The sequence below is a fragment of the Platichthys flesus genome, chromosome 19 (genome assembly GCF_949316205.1).
Source record: "Platichthys flesus chromosome 19, fPlaFle2.1, whole genome shotgun sequence".
Lineage (NCBI taxonomy): Eukaryota > Metazoa > Chordata > Actinopteri > Pleuronectiformes > Pleuronectidae > Platichthys > Platichthys flesus.
This window is the reverse complement of record NC_084963.1, coordinates 16,292,302-16,305,602: the sequence shown is the minus strand read 5'-3', so window position 1 is coordinate 16,305,602 and position 13,301 is coordinate 16,292,302. Positions and strand designations below refer to the sequence as shown.

Sequence of the window (13,301 nt, the reverse complement as noted above, 5' to 3'; positions counted from 1 at the left end):
TTGCATATAAACCAGGCAGGATGAGCGCACAGTTCTCTTAACTTGCATTAGCTCTGGACGACACCTTTGTCCCACAGCAGCCCTGAGGCCTGTCTCATCACAAAAGAGGCCCTCAGCTCAACAGAGAGTTCGATGACTTGAGCAACAGCAGAAATCTACGATGTGCTTCAATGCGAGACACTGGGATCACTGCCCTCCCGTTTCCACTCATCAGTCCTCCACAGAGACAAACCACCATACACACACTCACACTCCATTTTTACTGGCCCAAAGTTTACAGGCTCCACTCAGCGGCATCAGAGTCTCTTCCGATTTTACAGCAAACTCTTTTTTTCCTCCACAACAACACACAGGAAACTTGCATTCACAGTAACCGTGGCAACACCCGAAACAATCCTCACAATCTTTCCTTTTCTACGAGCCAGCGAGTGTCTGCGCGGGCTCCGCTCACGCAATCTTCCGTGCTCGCATGTGTTTAAAGAGATATCAAGGTTAACGTGTGCTGCTCGCCTAAAATGTCAGCTTTTGTAAGACGAGGACATTGGAGCTTGTTAACACCCCCCACCCCCCTCGCTTCAAGTACACAGCTCCAGTGTGGGTGGAGGTTGTGACGGTGGTCGGTGGGGGGTTGGCAGGGCGACAGGCCAGAGTGGGGCATCTCCCAGCTCAGACAGAGTTTTTAGTTGGGACAGGCCTGACCCCATTCCTGTCTTTGTCCACAGTGACGGGGCAGATTCCTGCGCTCTCAGTGTCATTGTGGAGGGCCGAGCAGGAAAAGACCCGACCTGCACCATCCCGGGGACATAGCACGTCCGTTTGACCACAGAAAAAACTGCTTCTCTGTCCCACATGAGAGTGCATCCCTGTCTGTGTCCGTGAAGCAGTAGGTGTATTGATTTCCTATGATGTGATCCACAGCGGTGCATGCTGTGCCAGCACCACGAGAGAAAGGATCCAGTCAGGGCTTCTCAACCAGCTTAGTATGCATTGTTCCCACACCCTGCTGTTCAGCACAGCCATAAATATGTTGTTGTGTGTTTTTTCTTCTTTTTTTTGGGGATTACCCATTCATCATTTAAGCCAGATGTCGGGGTATTATTGCCATAATATTGAAATGCAAACTGTATTTAGACCTGAACAAGTTATTATTGTGTCATAAATCCTTCAACTATTGTGAATCCTTGAGATAAATACATAGAAGGGAGAGAAGAGAAGAGAAGAGAAGAGAGGAGAAGAGAAGAGAAGAGAAGAGGAGAGGAGAGGAGAGGAGAGGAGAGGAGAGGAGAGGAGAGGAGAGGAGAGGAGAGAAGAGAAGAGAAGAGACGCATTACCAGATAATGACGATGGGTACTCTTTTACATCATCATCGTCATCGTCGTCCAAAGACAGAACAAGCTGCTCTTCAAAAACCTTTTAACAGAAAGAAACCACAAAGGAAACATGAGTTTTAAGAAAACTTAAGAAGTGTGTACTTAAAAACATCCAGATTGCACGTGAGAACCCGCAGCAAACTGAAGAGGCAAATCTCTAAACATACACAACACATAACCCACTCCCTACCACAGACCGGCACATACAATTGTAAGTACACTCACGTTGTCCACCAGCACGTGCTGTTCCACTCGCAGCTCCTTGCTAATGCCTGTGCAAAATAAAAAACATTTAACTAGAAGTTGATGCATGGCGCCCTAACTCCTCCTCCACCTCCACAGGAGAGTCGTGTGGACGGCACAACATCAGGTCCTCTGGGTGTGACGCCACTAATGGAAACATGGCCAATGAGACGTTGAGCACATCCAGAGCGGCGCGTCCAGAGGAAGAGCACATACTCCCAACTGGGCGCTCGTTATTTCGAGAGGATTAATGGACGGCTGCCGGGTTAAGGTCAATACTGAGGAACACTTCCTGCTTCTCTGTGTGAGTCGATACTGCCATCTCTATGGTAACCAAAAAGAGTGGCCAAAGGTAAAGTGAGAGCTAAATGTGTGTGTGAGAGAGAGGCAGTGGGTTCAGAACTCTGAACGGATCTTCTTCTTAGTGTGCTGTTGCATGCCAGCCTGAGCATGTCACCCCCAGGACAGAAAAAACAATCTGCCCCCTGTGTTTTCTCCGTAATCTCGGAGGAAGAGCAAACACACGTGTGGAGGAGCGTGCGCCTTTTATGGCGTCGGCTGGAAGTGTTTTCTTAGTCTCCTCAGGTTGTAAGTGATGGATGTCAGAGCGTACAAATGCTTGCTCGGCTGAACCTGTGGCGGTTCGCCTTCCACCTCTCGTCACTGACGTGTCTCTGCGCTCGCATACCGCCACACGCAGACAGACAGCAAATACACACGAGCTGTCGGTGCAAACAGAGCTCAGTGTGACGTCTATACTAGAAGCCAAACTGGTAGTTATTTTTATTATTTGGTAATCTGATGATTGTTATTTTTGATGAGTCAAATAATCACTTAAGCTCTGAAATTTCCTGGAAATAGTCAAAACCAAAGGGCCATGTTGTTTTCCCACAGCTCAATGAGACGTCTTTAATCTACTTGATTGGTCAAACCATATTCAGTCCTCTAACCTGTCAAACATTTCTTTCATAAATCCATTAAACTGGTTATTGCAATTTATTTGTCTGTTGAACAACTAAACCATACATGTGTGCAGTCTACGCACTTGGATGCATGTCAACATGTGTGTGTTTTTGCACGTGTGTGTCAGCGTGTCAGGCTCTGTGAGATTTTATTTTCCTCAGCTCATGTTTCAGCCGTGCACAGGTAACATGGGACCAGCGTGGGAGAACACGAGGGAGAACACAGATAATGCACGTGTCTGGATGAGGCTCATGTCTCTGGTGCAGGTGTGTCGTGGGAAAACCAGACACTTGACTACAACCGACTACAATTACTTTTACTTCCTGTGGCACATAACGGACCAAAATCCAGTCTATCGTGTTTATTTACAACGTATTGCACAATCCCTCCCCTGGTGCTTATAGTATTTTTTATATTTAATATTGTTTTTATAAAATTTTATTGTTTTAATTTTTACACCTGGACAAATATACCACAGCAAAAAAATCATTGTATGTGTAAACCTGCTTGCCAATAAAACCTGAATCTGATAACTGCATTAAGGTACAGTTTACGTTACAATACTTTTTGTCATTCTTTCTAAAATCAGTCCCTGTACTCTGCTGATGTATTTGTACCATAGCACTCACAGTAAAATCATTTCATAGTAAAAGGGACTTTTTGATACGTCACTGATAAACAAGCCTGATAAGAACAATAAGTCTCAAGATAATAAATGGCCACTAGAGAAAGGAAGTCAAAGTATAAATCTGCTTACCTTCATCAACAGAAAGTACTTCATCTTTACTTCTCTCCTCTTCCTCACTATCAGCTCTGAGCACACTGATCTGAAACAAAAGCAGACGTGATGTCAACACACTCGTATAAAACGTTATACACGGAAAGGCAATACTAATATTTGGTCATGTTGCAACAATCACTGGTTAAAAATTTGCTTAGCTAACCAGGTAGATTTTGTGAAAATTCTGCGGTTTAAATAAAGCATGTAAAACATAAATAAAGTTCACTATGCACATGCTACTGTCCAGGGGCGGATCCAGGGGGGCACTGGACCCAGGAGAAATCTGATTGGCCCCTGATGTGCCCCTGTCATCTCTGTCTTTTTAAGATAAACTAGTTACTAACAAAACAATAAATGTGATGATCGGTTAGGAATGTTTATTTCCTAAGCGCACTGAAGGACACACTGTGCTTGAACTAGGAGCAATTTTCAAAAAGTAGTCAATGATGTGCAGGTCTGCTCAAAGCTATAGAGCTAATAGTAAACAGGAAATTACTTAAATGTGCACGCTACTGATTCAGGACTTGTGATTGGCTGCTGAACATATAATTGGCCCCTCTGTATAAACTGTGGCCCCTTCATAGCCCCTGATTAAGAAAACTCCTAGATCTGCCATGGCTACTATCACTACAACCTGCCTTATCTTTTCATGTTAGCCTCTCTTTCCGTTTTGATTTACTGGCTGCCATAGCTCCAGTGTTTGTTTACCGTTACTGACTCAACTCTTATCGAAAGGTCAACTTGTACGTTAGCGGGTGTGAGACTCAGGTGTGTACTGTTTACACAAGCCCAAACAAAAAAACAGTCCAAATGGTCTAATGGACAGCAACGGCACATGATGCCCAAAGGTCCATGGGAGGATTCATTAGTCACTTCTCTCCCATATGCAGAAGTATTATTGAATCAAGGTTTTTCCCTGTGGCCTGCTCTCACCAGTCTGACAATGCTGTGGTCTTCCTGTCTGTCTCTCAGCACCATGATGTCGTCCTGAGGGCAGCTGCCGGGGGCCTGTCGCACAGTCAGGGTCAGAGAGTTTGTCCCGGGACAGAACCTCAGCGTGCGGGAGCTGTCGGACCACAGGCTACACACACCTGCGGCGGGGCCGACTCCGGGACCCGCAGAGCTGATGAGGAGAGAAGAAGAAGCTCAATGCATCCTTAAGGAGAATAAAGATTAACAGCGGTGAGGTTGACACAAAGTGAATTTAATGAGAACAGAGTGTCTGCTGTACGAATAATCTTTTACTGAAGTCATCATGTGCTCTCATTGTGCTTACGTTAGATTTTGTCTCTGCCGACAGGCTCTCGAGCTTAAGGGAGTGTTGGCAAACACCGGAAAAATGAAGGTGTTTAAATGAGCATTCTGTGATAACATTGTCCGAGTTGTGCTTTTTAAATCATGTGTTGTTTCTAGCAGCTCATCAATATTATAAGAAAGGAGCAGCATGAGCTTCACTTTGGATAAAAACGGTTCCAGACAGCTAAACTAGTTCAAGAAGTTCCCTTTAAAAAGACATCTGGAAGCCATTAAAAGGTGTCTGTCTGAGAACCTGAAGGAAACATAAACCTATATACACAAGTGGACAAAATTTTTGGTACCCTTCCGTTAAAGTAAGAAAAACCCACAATGTTTCCTGAAATAACTTGAAACTGAACAAAGTATTAATAAATAAAAATTAACTGAAAATGATCTAATGAAAATCAGACATTGCTTTTTAATTGTGGTTCAACAGGAGCTTTAAAAAAAACTAACTAAAGGAAATGGCCTGGACAATTATGATGGTACCCTTAACTTAATATTTTGTTTCACAACCTTTTGAGGCAATCACTGCAATCAAGCGATTTCTGTAACTCTCAGTGAGACTTCTGCACCTGTCAACAGGTATTTTGTCCCACTCCTTGTGAGCAAACTGCTCCAGCTGTCTCAGGTTTGAAGGGTGTCTTCTCCAGACTGCATGTTTCAGCTCTGTCCACAGATGTTCAATAGGATTTAGATCAGGGCTCATAAAAGGCCACTTCAGAATAGTCCTATTTTTCGCCTTTAGTCATTCTTGGGGGTTTTTAGCTGTAATGTTGGGTCATTATCCTGATGGGAGGACCCATGACCTGCGACTGAGACCAAGCTTCCTGACACTGGGCAGCACATTTAGCTCCAGAATGCCTTGATAGTCTTGACATTTCATTGTACCCTGCACAGATTCATGACACCCTGTGCGAGATGCAGCAAAGCAGCCCCCGAACATAACCGAGCCTCCTCCATGTTTCGCAGTAGGTACAGTGTTCTTCTCTTTGTATGCTTCATTTTTGCGTCTGTGAACATAGAGCTGATGTGACTTACCAAAAAACTCCAGTTTTGTCTCATCTGTCCAACGGACATTCTCCCAGAAGCTTTGTGGCTTGTCAGTATGCATTTTGGCTAATTCCAGTCTAGTTTTTTATTATTTATTTTCAACAGTAGTGTCCTCCTCGGTAGTCTTCCATGAAGTCCACTTTGGCTCAAACAGTGATGGATGGTATGATCTGACACTGATGGACCTTGACCTTGGAGTTCACCTCTAATCTCTTTGGAAGTTGTTCTGGGCTCCTTGGTTACCATTCGTATTAATCCGTCCCTTCATTTTGTCAAAAATTTTCCTCATGCTGCCACGTCCAGGGAGATTGGTTACATGTTGGATTTTCATTACTTAATTTTCTGTAAATTTGTATTTATTATTACTTTTGTCAGTTTCAAGATATTTCATGAAACATTGTGGGTTTTTCTTTCTTTAACGGAAGGGTACCAAAAATTGTGTTCATGTGTATATATAGCTTTGCATTACAGTCTCTCAATTAGGGACTGGACAACATATACTGTAACTTACGCTGCCAGCACCCTGAACACGGCATGTTGTCCGTCCCTCTGAGCCAGCTGCAGAGGGGTGTCTCCCTCCTGATTGGGCGAGGTCAATGCCCTTTGACCTCTCGGTTGGTGAATTAAGAAACGGGAGAGATGGACCAAACCCAGACGCACCGCCAGGTGAAGCAGGGTTTCTTTGGGCTGAATATCAGCAACTAGAGAGAGAGATAAAGAAGTGGGAGATACAAGCAGATATATATATATAAAATGCCTTAAATTAAAAAAAGACACTATAGTCGTTTTCAGACATGATTTCGCAGGATGTCCAAAGAATTGGGACGTAACTGTATGCAGGTGAGGGCTGGTGATCACATCACATAGACACACTTTTTATTCTGGAGATATTTGTTATGTTTTTGTTTTTATTTTATATATTTACTCGCTCACGGTGAATCCTGTGGAGGATCTCCTGCAGTGTTCTGACATCGGCTCCTCCGGACCTTGTGTGGACTTTACTGGCCAGAGAAAGTCGTTACCACTCGTCCTGAGTATGTCCGGAGGATCTCCAGAGTTCAGTGCAGCTTCAAATAAGTGAATGTCTCTACTTCAGGTGAATGAACTCACTAAACACACCGCTTGAGGACAACAAGCCCTACATTACTCCATCAGCCTCGACTGAGAGGAGATGTACGGATGATCTGCTGCGAACAGAATGTATGGTATGTGTGGTATAGACACATTGTACAGATTGAGGAAAGACAGGCTCTTGGTCATATAAGGTCCACAGCTTATCGATAATGCTACTACCTGGAAAAACTGGATTGTTTCCTCTGAGTCGACACCTGCTGTGAAACACTTGCTGCCTCGTTCCTCGTGTGTAAGTGCCAAACAATCCTGGTTCCCTGTGATTCTGGATGATGCTTTAACGTGCACATTCTACATGTTCACGGTGACTGATCACTGTTTAGCAAACACAATTATTGTTTTGTGAGCACCATGTGTACGACTGTGGTGGTCCATCTTTGGCCCTTCCCTGTTAATGTTGGTGTGTGGGTGCAGTTCCCATGGCACCATCTTTCAAACGACGATGCAGAAAGACTCGACTTTTATCTTTTTTATCTGTGCCCCGAGTTGATCTGAAACGGCCCGTCACCTCCAAAATGGCGGAGCTAATCATGACCCAGTTTTGACTGAGTGAGAGGAGCCAATGCTGAACATGCTCTTCATGCAAAGTTCAGCACACAAGAATGCCATTGTCACACCGACCAGTAAACACTGACAGAGTGGGAGCCGACTGCTACTTTGCATTTTCAGCACGCCCGTGTTTTGCATGGACATGCAGTGTATTTTATGCAACGCATGCACATACTGTATAACGACAGGGCTTTCAACAGGGGGCTGAACAGACAGGTACATTTGTTATGGGCTCCAGTCTGTTCCTGCAAAGATTTAGCTTTTTACAAAGGCAATAAGTTACTGTACCAACGACAGTATACAAGCTGTGCAGTGAAGTTTCCATCCTTGGGTGGGTGGGCTTTAAAATGTATAATCATCCAAAATAAACCTATGTTTAACATGACGTAAGACCATTGGCACACTGCTTGTATTTCACATTTCTGAATAATGCTTTGAAATAATTAAACATCGTAAAAAAACAACACAGGTTCTGAGGCCAGACGCCAGGAACAACTCGGAGCGGTGTGCAAAGGGGAATTGTGGGGGTTGATTTAATAGACACAGAGGTCTGCAAGACAACCCTAATCTGACAGAGGAGGAATAATGGCAGTAATTGCTCCGTCTTTGGAGCACACCGGCCTCTGCCTGGCTGGTCTGGCACATCATGTGATGAACAGGCCGGGCTGTATGGTCAGATCTCATGTTGGGTCTGAAACCTGCTGAACAGCCCCGAGCCCCGCCGCAGTGATATTAACGGGAAGGTCTGACCAACCGTAGTTCACATGTTAAAGGGTATAATAAAAACACGTTTTCTCATTACTTATTAACCTACATCCCGGTTTTGGATCAAATTTTGCCAGGTTTGGAAATATCTGAGGTTATGAGATTTTCTTTGTAACGAGAAAAGTATAAACGGATCTTTAATCCTCTTCAGTTACTTCCATCCACCCATTAGTTCTACTGATGAAGGTGACATTGGGTCTCTCTCTCTCTCTCTCTCTCTCTCTCTCTCTCTCTCTCTCTCTCTCTCTCTCTCTCTCTCTCTCTCTCTCTCTCTCTCTCTCTCTCTCTCTCTCTCTCTCTCTCTCTCTCTCTCTCTCTCTCTCTCTCTCTCTCTCTCTCTCTCTCTCTCTCTCTCTCTCTCTCTCTCTCCTCTCTCTCTCTCCTCTCTCTCTCTCTCTCTCTCCTCTCTCTCTCCTCTCTCTCTCCCTCTCTCTCCTCTCTCTCTCCTCTCTCTCTCCTCTCTCTCCTCTCTCTCCTCTCTCTCACTCTCTCACTGTTATTGTGGATGACAGTTGCCATATCTTATCAAGTTAGAGCAACAACCTCTACATTTTGATGATGAACACAACAAAGGGCACAAAGTTTAAATAATGTTAGTGTGGACATCAAAAGTCGGAATGCAGCCTGCGTGCAGAATGGACCTATAAACAAGATCCCTCTAGCAACACCGAGAAATGAATGTAGGTATTGCAGACATGAATCTCTGACATTTGACCTCTGAGGCCGCTAGGAAAATTAAAAAATTAATAAAATGAATCCACATATTTTGTGCAGGACTCAAACCTCCATGTGCTAGCGGGTGCCCCACATATGGAGGTCCGAGTCCTCCTGCAGCATGATGTATACAGTACAATAGGAAATCTGTGCTTTAGAAGTGTCAGAACGCATCAGTAACAGGGCAGGTCTCACTGAAGAGTCTACACATTTACCTTCCCTTTGCTGACAGTCAATGTTTCTCCACTGCTGAGGGTAATCCATGTTGGCCATCGCCTGTGCGATCTTCTCATCCAGCTGCCTGAGACCCACTTCGTTGCCTCTGCTTTCTCTGAGCTGCACCTCCTCTGCATCCCCCTCATCGCGGTCTAACCCTCCAACAGAGAGCTCCTCTTCAGGCAGCAGAGGAAACCTCTTCAGGACCTCCAGGTAGCTCTGGGTGCCGAGCTGCTCCCTGTGTGCACTCAGGTACTCTGCTGCTTCCTGGGCAACATCCCTGACGTATTCAAGAGATGTTTTACCCTCGCACGGCCTGACTCGGTCCTCTGCATAAAAGTAGGATGTGACAGAGGCAACCTCCACAAGGTCGTGACCTATTGGGAGACAGAATGGTTCGTGACAGACCTTTGGAGTCACATAGGAATAGCTGTGTCTCAATTAAGGGGCTGCATCCTTCATGTACTGAACCCACAAAGAGGGCGATGGCCGTATCGAAATGAGACGGTCCGTTCTACTGAGGCGTTCCGTGATCAGCGTCATCAGCTCTTCCCTTCCCTCTTTGCTGTTGACTAGCGACTGAGCTGAAGTTGGTCACAACGAGAAAGTTTGAATTGCCCTTGGTTTATTCAAATGTACCATTGTTTCCTTGTTTATTGAATAGAGGCTTTATACTCAGACGCAGGAGCCATCACCTCTTTGAAAAACTGTTTGTCCTTGAAGTACTGTAATGAATCCTGGGATGGTCTGGGCCTGGAAGGATCGAACCGATGGAGCCGACCTATAATCACCGTGCAGTCGGACTACAAATGTAGCCTCTGGTCGATGCAGCCATTAAATTGAGAGACACAGCTACATACAGGCAGTGAATGAAACCTGGGTGTTGTTAAGGAGACTTACCGGGAACTGTGAAGCAAAGGCTCATCCCATCATCTCCTCTTTTCGCTGCCGTCACATGTGTTAGTCTGGAGCCTTGAACAACAGCATAAAACTCTGCGTCTTCAGGAGCGCTGGCTGGTAACTTCACATTGGCCTCCACTTGTCCCTGAGACAGGAAAAAAGAAAATCCATCCATTTCCGTTTACAACACAAGCAAAGTGAATTATTGTCAATAAAATCGAGGCCAGTGGCTCCAGTTTGAGGTGGAAATAAGGAAGGAGACTTGGCTAAACTGTTTTCTTTGGAAGGAAACTGTCTTCTGTGGTCACCCCGCTGACACCGTCTGATCTACTTCAGTCAATTTTCACAAAGTTCACAGTCATTCTTGTAGTGGATGGAGGGAGGAAAAATGGGGCAGCAGCAGGGGGAAAAAGAAGAAGAAAGACACCAGTCATTTTCTCACAATGGGGGAGAGCTGCAACCCACTGGGCGTCTACTTCATGATCCACCTTCATAATGAGATTCATTATTTCATTTTCATCAGTGACCTCGTATGAACTCTACTGTTTTGTTCATCACCTCAAAGACGTCCACAATCAGATTGGGAAATTCTAGGATTCAGATCATAACATATGGATGGACTTACTAGAAGTGGATCTTTTTTTTCATTTTTTTTGCAGTGTTGTTAAATGTGGTTGTGGTGTTTACTTTGTTTCTGAGGGTTTGTTCTTTTCCTGGCGGGTGAGTTATTACATCCACCAAGGACATTATGTTTTCGCCTGCGTCTCTTTGCTTGTTTGTGTCTCAGTTGGCAGGATAAGGCAAAAACTACAGGACAGTTTACCACAAAACTTGGTGGAAAGATGTGACGGGTCAGGAAAGAATCAAATACAAGTGCGGATCCAAATACAAATCTAGATCTAGTGAATTTAAATTAAGTTTCATAAGGGGACTGATGGGCCTTGGTGGCTCTATAAGTGACACTGGTGTGTATCATGTATTATCTGATCTTTATTATGGTCTGTACATGGAAAAGGAAATTATAGAAATGCTTAAAACAGACAGACGAAATTGAGAAATAAAATAAATTATAAAAGGAAAATAATAAGGATCTGTTCTTAAGTGTTACAGTGTCCATAACATGTAGTTTAAATAGCTTTGATAGGAAAAGATAAAATAAAAATATATATCATACTGATTACAGAAGACATGGAGGGCAAGACAAGCAGAAAGATTAGATTACACAGCTCGTGTTGTGTCAAGATTTTCTGTCTGTTACCCACAGCAGTCAATACAGCTCATGTGTTTCTGTAGGACAGCAAAATGTAGGGTTATGTGAGTATTCAGTTATGTGCGAAAAAACAAATCTATATATAACATATCCTGTCCTCAACGTTTATATAGACGTGCTAACAATAGAAACCAGGACTGAGTTCACCTCCTCTTGTGACTGAACTCTGTAAGAGAGTTTATCTTTTGCGAGGGATCACATACTTGAAGTTCCAAGCTTGTGCAATTTTATCTTCTGTTTTCTTGTGCTCAGCTGAGGGCTCTCTCTTGTGATTTATGGGCCGTCCCTTAATTCATCCTTATTGTTAGCACTTGAGGCGGAGGCATCCATCATGTTTAAATATATTTTTAGTGCCGGCATCATCTTATCGTTTAAAAGAAAGCAGCCGTTTCTCTCTTCGCGACGTCTCTGTGCATCGCTGTGGTCCAGAGTCTTAACAGTTTAGCAGGATCTCACTAAATACAAGGGGCCAAAGCACACACAGGTGACAATTACAGTGTGCATGTGTGCATGGATTAAATGTAATCGACGGTACTATTACACAAGACTGGAAGCCACGCTACAGCAGCAGGGTGAGGCTGTACATGAGCACAGCAGCGCTTTGGGCTAAATGCTAACGTCAGCAAGAAAATATTCCCACCGTGATGATGCTTTCATGCTGTTTCCCATGTTGTTCCCCCCATGTGGTTCGAATGACTTTATCTTTTACTAGTATTTTGCAGCGGTACTAATATTTTTTTATTTTTGGCCACTAGTCTGGATAAAATAAACATGATTCTAGATTTGGATACTGAAGACTGTTTGGAACAGTATACAATTTGAAGTAAAAGTAGAGCTGGGGTTGACGGGGATGTCAACTGACGTTTGCTGTTCTTTCCCTTGAGATTACATAATGTAGATTATTCTGGACGTACTCAGGGGTAAAATGTAATTTCAGGCCAAAGATTTCTCACACAACCTCCTAGCGAAAAGCCATATGCTCCTGGTTAACGAATCAATAATGGGGTTAACGTAAAGTCTGCAATACACACTGAATATTAACATTGACAACAGTCTCCCTTTGTCCTCACTGTGTCTATGAACTCTACAGGGGGCTTTGAAAAGTTGCTTCTTTGAGTCTATATTCCAGCGTCATAATGGAGGTCTGACTCAAGCTGCAGCTTCTGCGCACTAAGTGGTGAGCGGCAGGACCACTTAGTGCGCACTTAGCACTGTTAATGTTATCACTGATTGTTTTTCCACAAAATGTAAAGATTAGATGTCGGTCCGTGGTTTGGGCAGCCATTCTGATTTCAGACTGATATAGAAACAAGGAATCCAAGTTGGAAAAGTAGAAGACTCATTTCTACAGTAAGTTCATTTAACATTTAAGAAATGGATGAAGTTTATTTGGCAATAGTTAGCATAAACTTGGACAGAGATCTGGCCAAATCAGTATATTTCTAAATCAGGGGCCATAAAGGGTCCACAATTACACAGAGGGGGCAGTTATATGTTAACAGCCATGCACAATTCCTGATTCAGTGAAGTGCACATTTAAGTCATTCCTTGTTTACTATAGCTTTATAGTCATATAGAGTATATTTTTAAAATTGTTCCTGTTTCAAGCATATTGTGAAATTCAAAAAAGCCACGGCCCCAGTGACTCTGCCCATGGGGCCGATTATCCTTCCGATAAATCATTAGCATCAAGAGGCTTTATCCACGGTCTGTCCTTGGTATTGTTTACAATCTATTGTCTTCCAGCTTTTATATTTATTTGTCTATGAAATACAACGCAACATATGTGAACACTTCTTTCCAATATCTTCTGATTTGGTTTTCTGTCCTCCGAGGACGCTCCAGCTCTCATTGCATGGTCCCAGCAGTCTGCAGCAGCCTCAGATGATATTGCTTTACACCAGCACAATTTGATCAAAGAGAATTTGCTTGATCCAAACTGTATCTATTGTGCCTCAGGAAAGAGGAGGGAGTGTGGCAGGGTGGTGATAAGATGTCAGACTGATGTGATCTATGGCCTTTTCTCCTTGGCGTTATCATGACACAGCCT

At 43.8% G+C, this 13,301-nt stretch overlaps 1 protein-coding gene across 1 annotated transcript in view; it reads right to left on the bottom strand.

Annotated features, from left to right (window-relative positions):
* The window catches only part of arhgef28a (Rho guanine nucleotide exchange factor (GEF) 28a), a 48,189-nt gene that overhangs the window by 26,713 nt on the left and 8,175 nt on the right, over nt 1-13,301 (bottom strand). The window contains exons 3-9 of the mRNA XM_062412699.1: nt 9,982-10,126; nt 9,081-9,458; nt 6,218-6,407; nt 4,291-4,480; nt 3,334-3,403; nt 1,596-1,642; nt 1,332-1,410 (exon numbers count right to left, since the gene is read on the bottom strand). Of these exons, the coding sequence (XP_062268683.1) occupies nt 1,332-1,410; nt 1,596-1,642; nt 3,334-3,403; nt 4,291-4,480; nt 6,218-6,407; nt 9,081-9,458; nt 9,982-10,126 (1,099 nt within the window). The remainder of the gene's footprint in view (nt 1-1,331; nt 1,411-1,595; nt 1,643-3,333; nt 3,404-4,290; nt 4,481-6,217; nt 6,408-9,080; nt 9,459-9,981; nt 10,127-13,301) is intronic.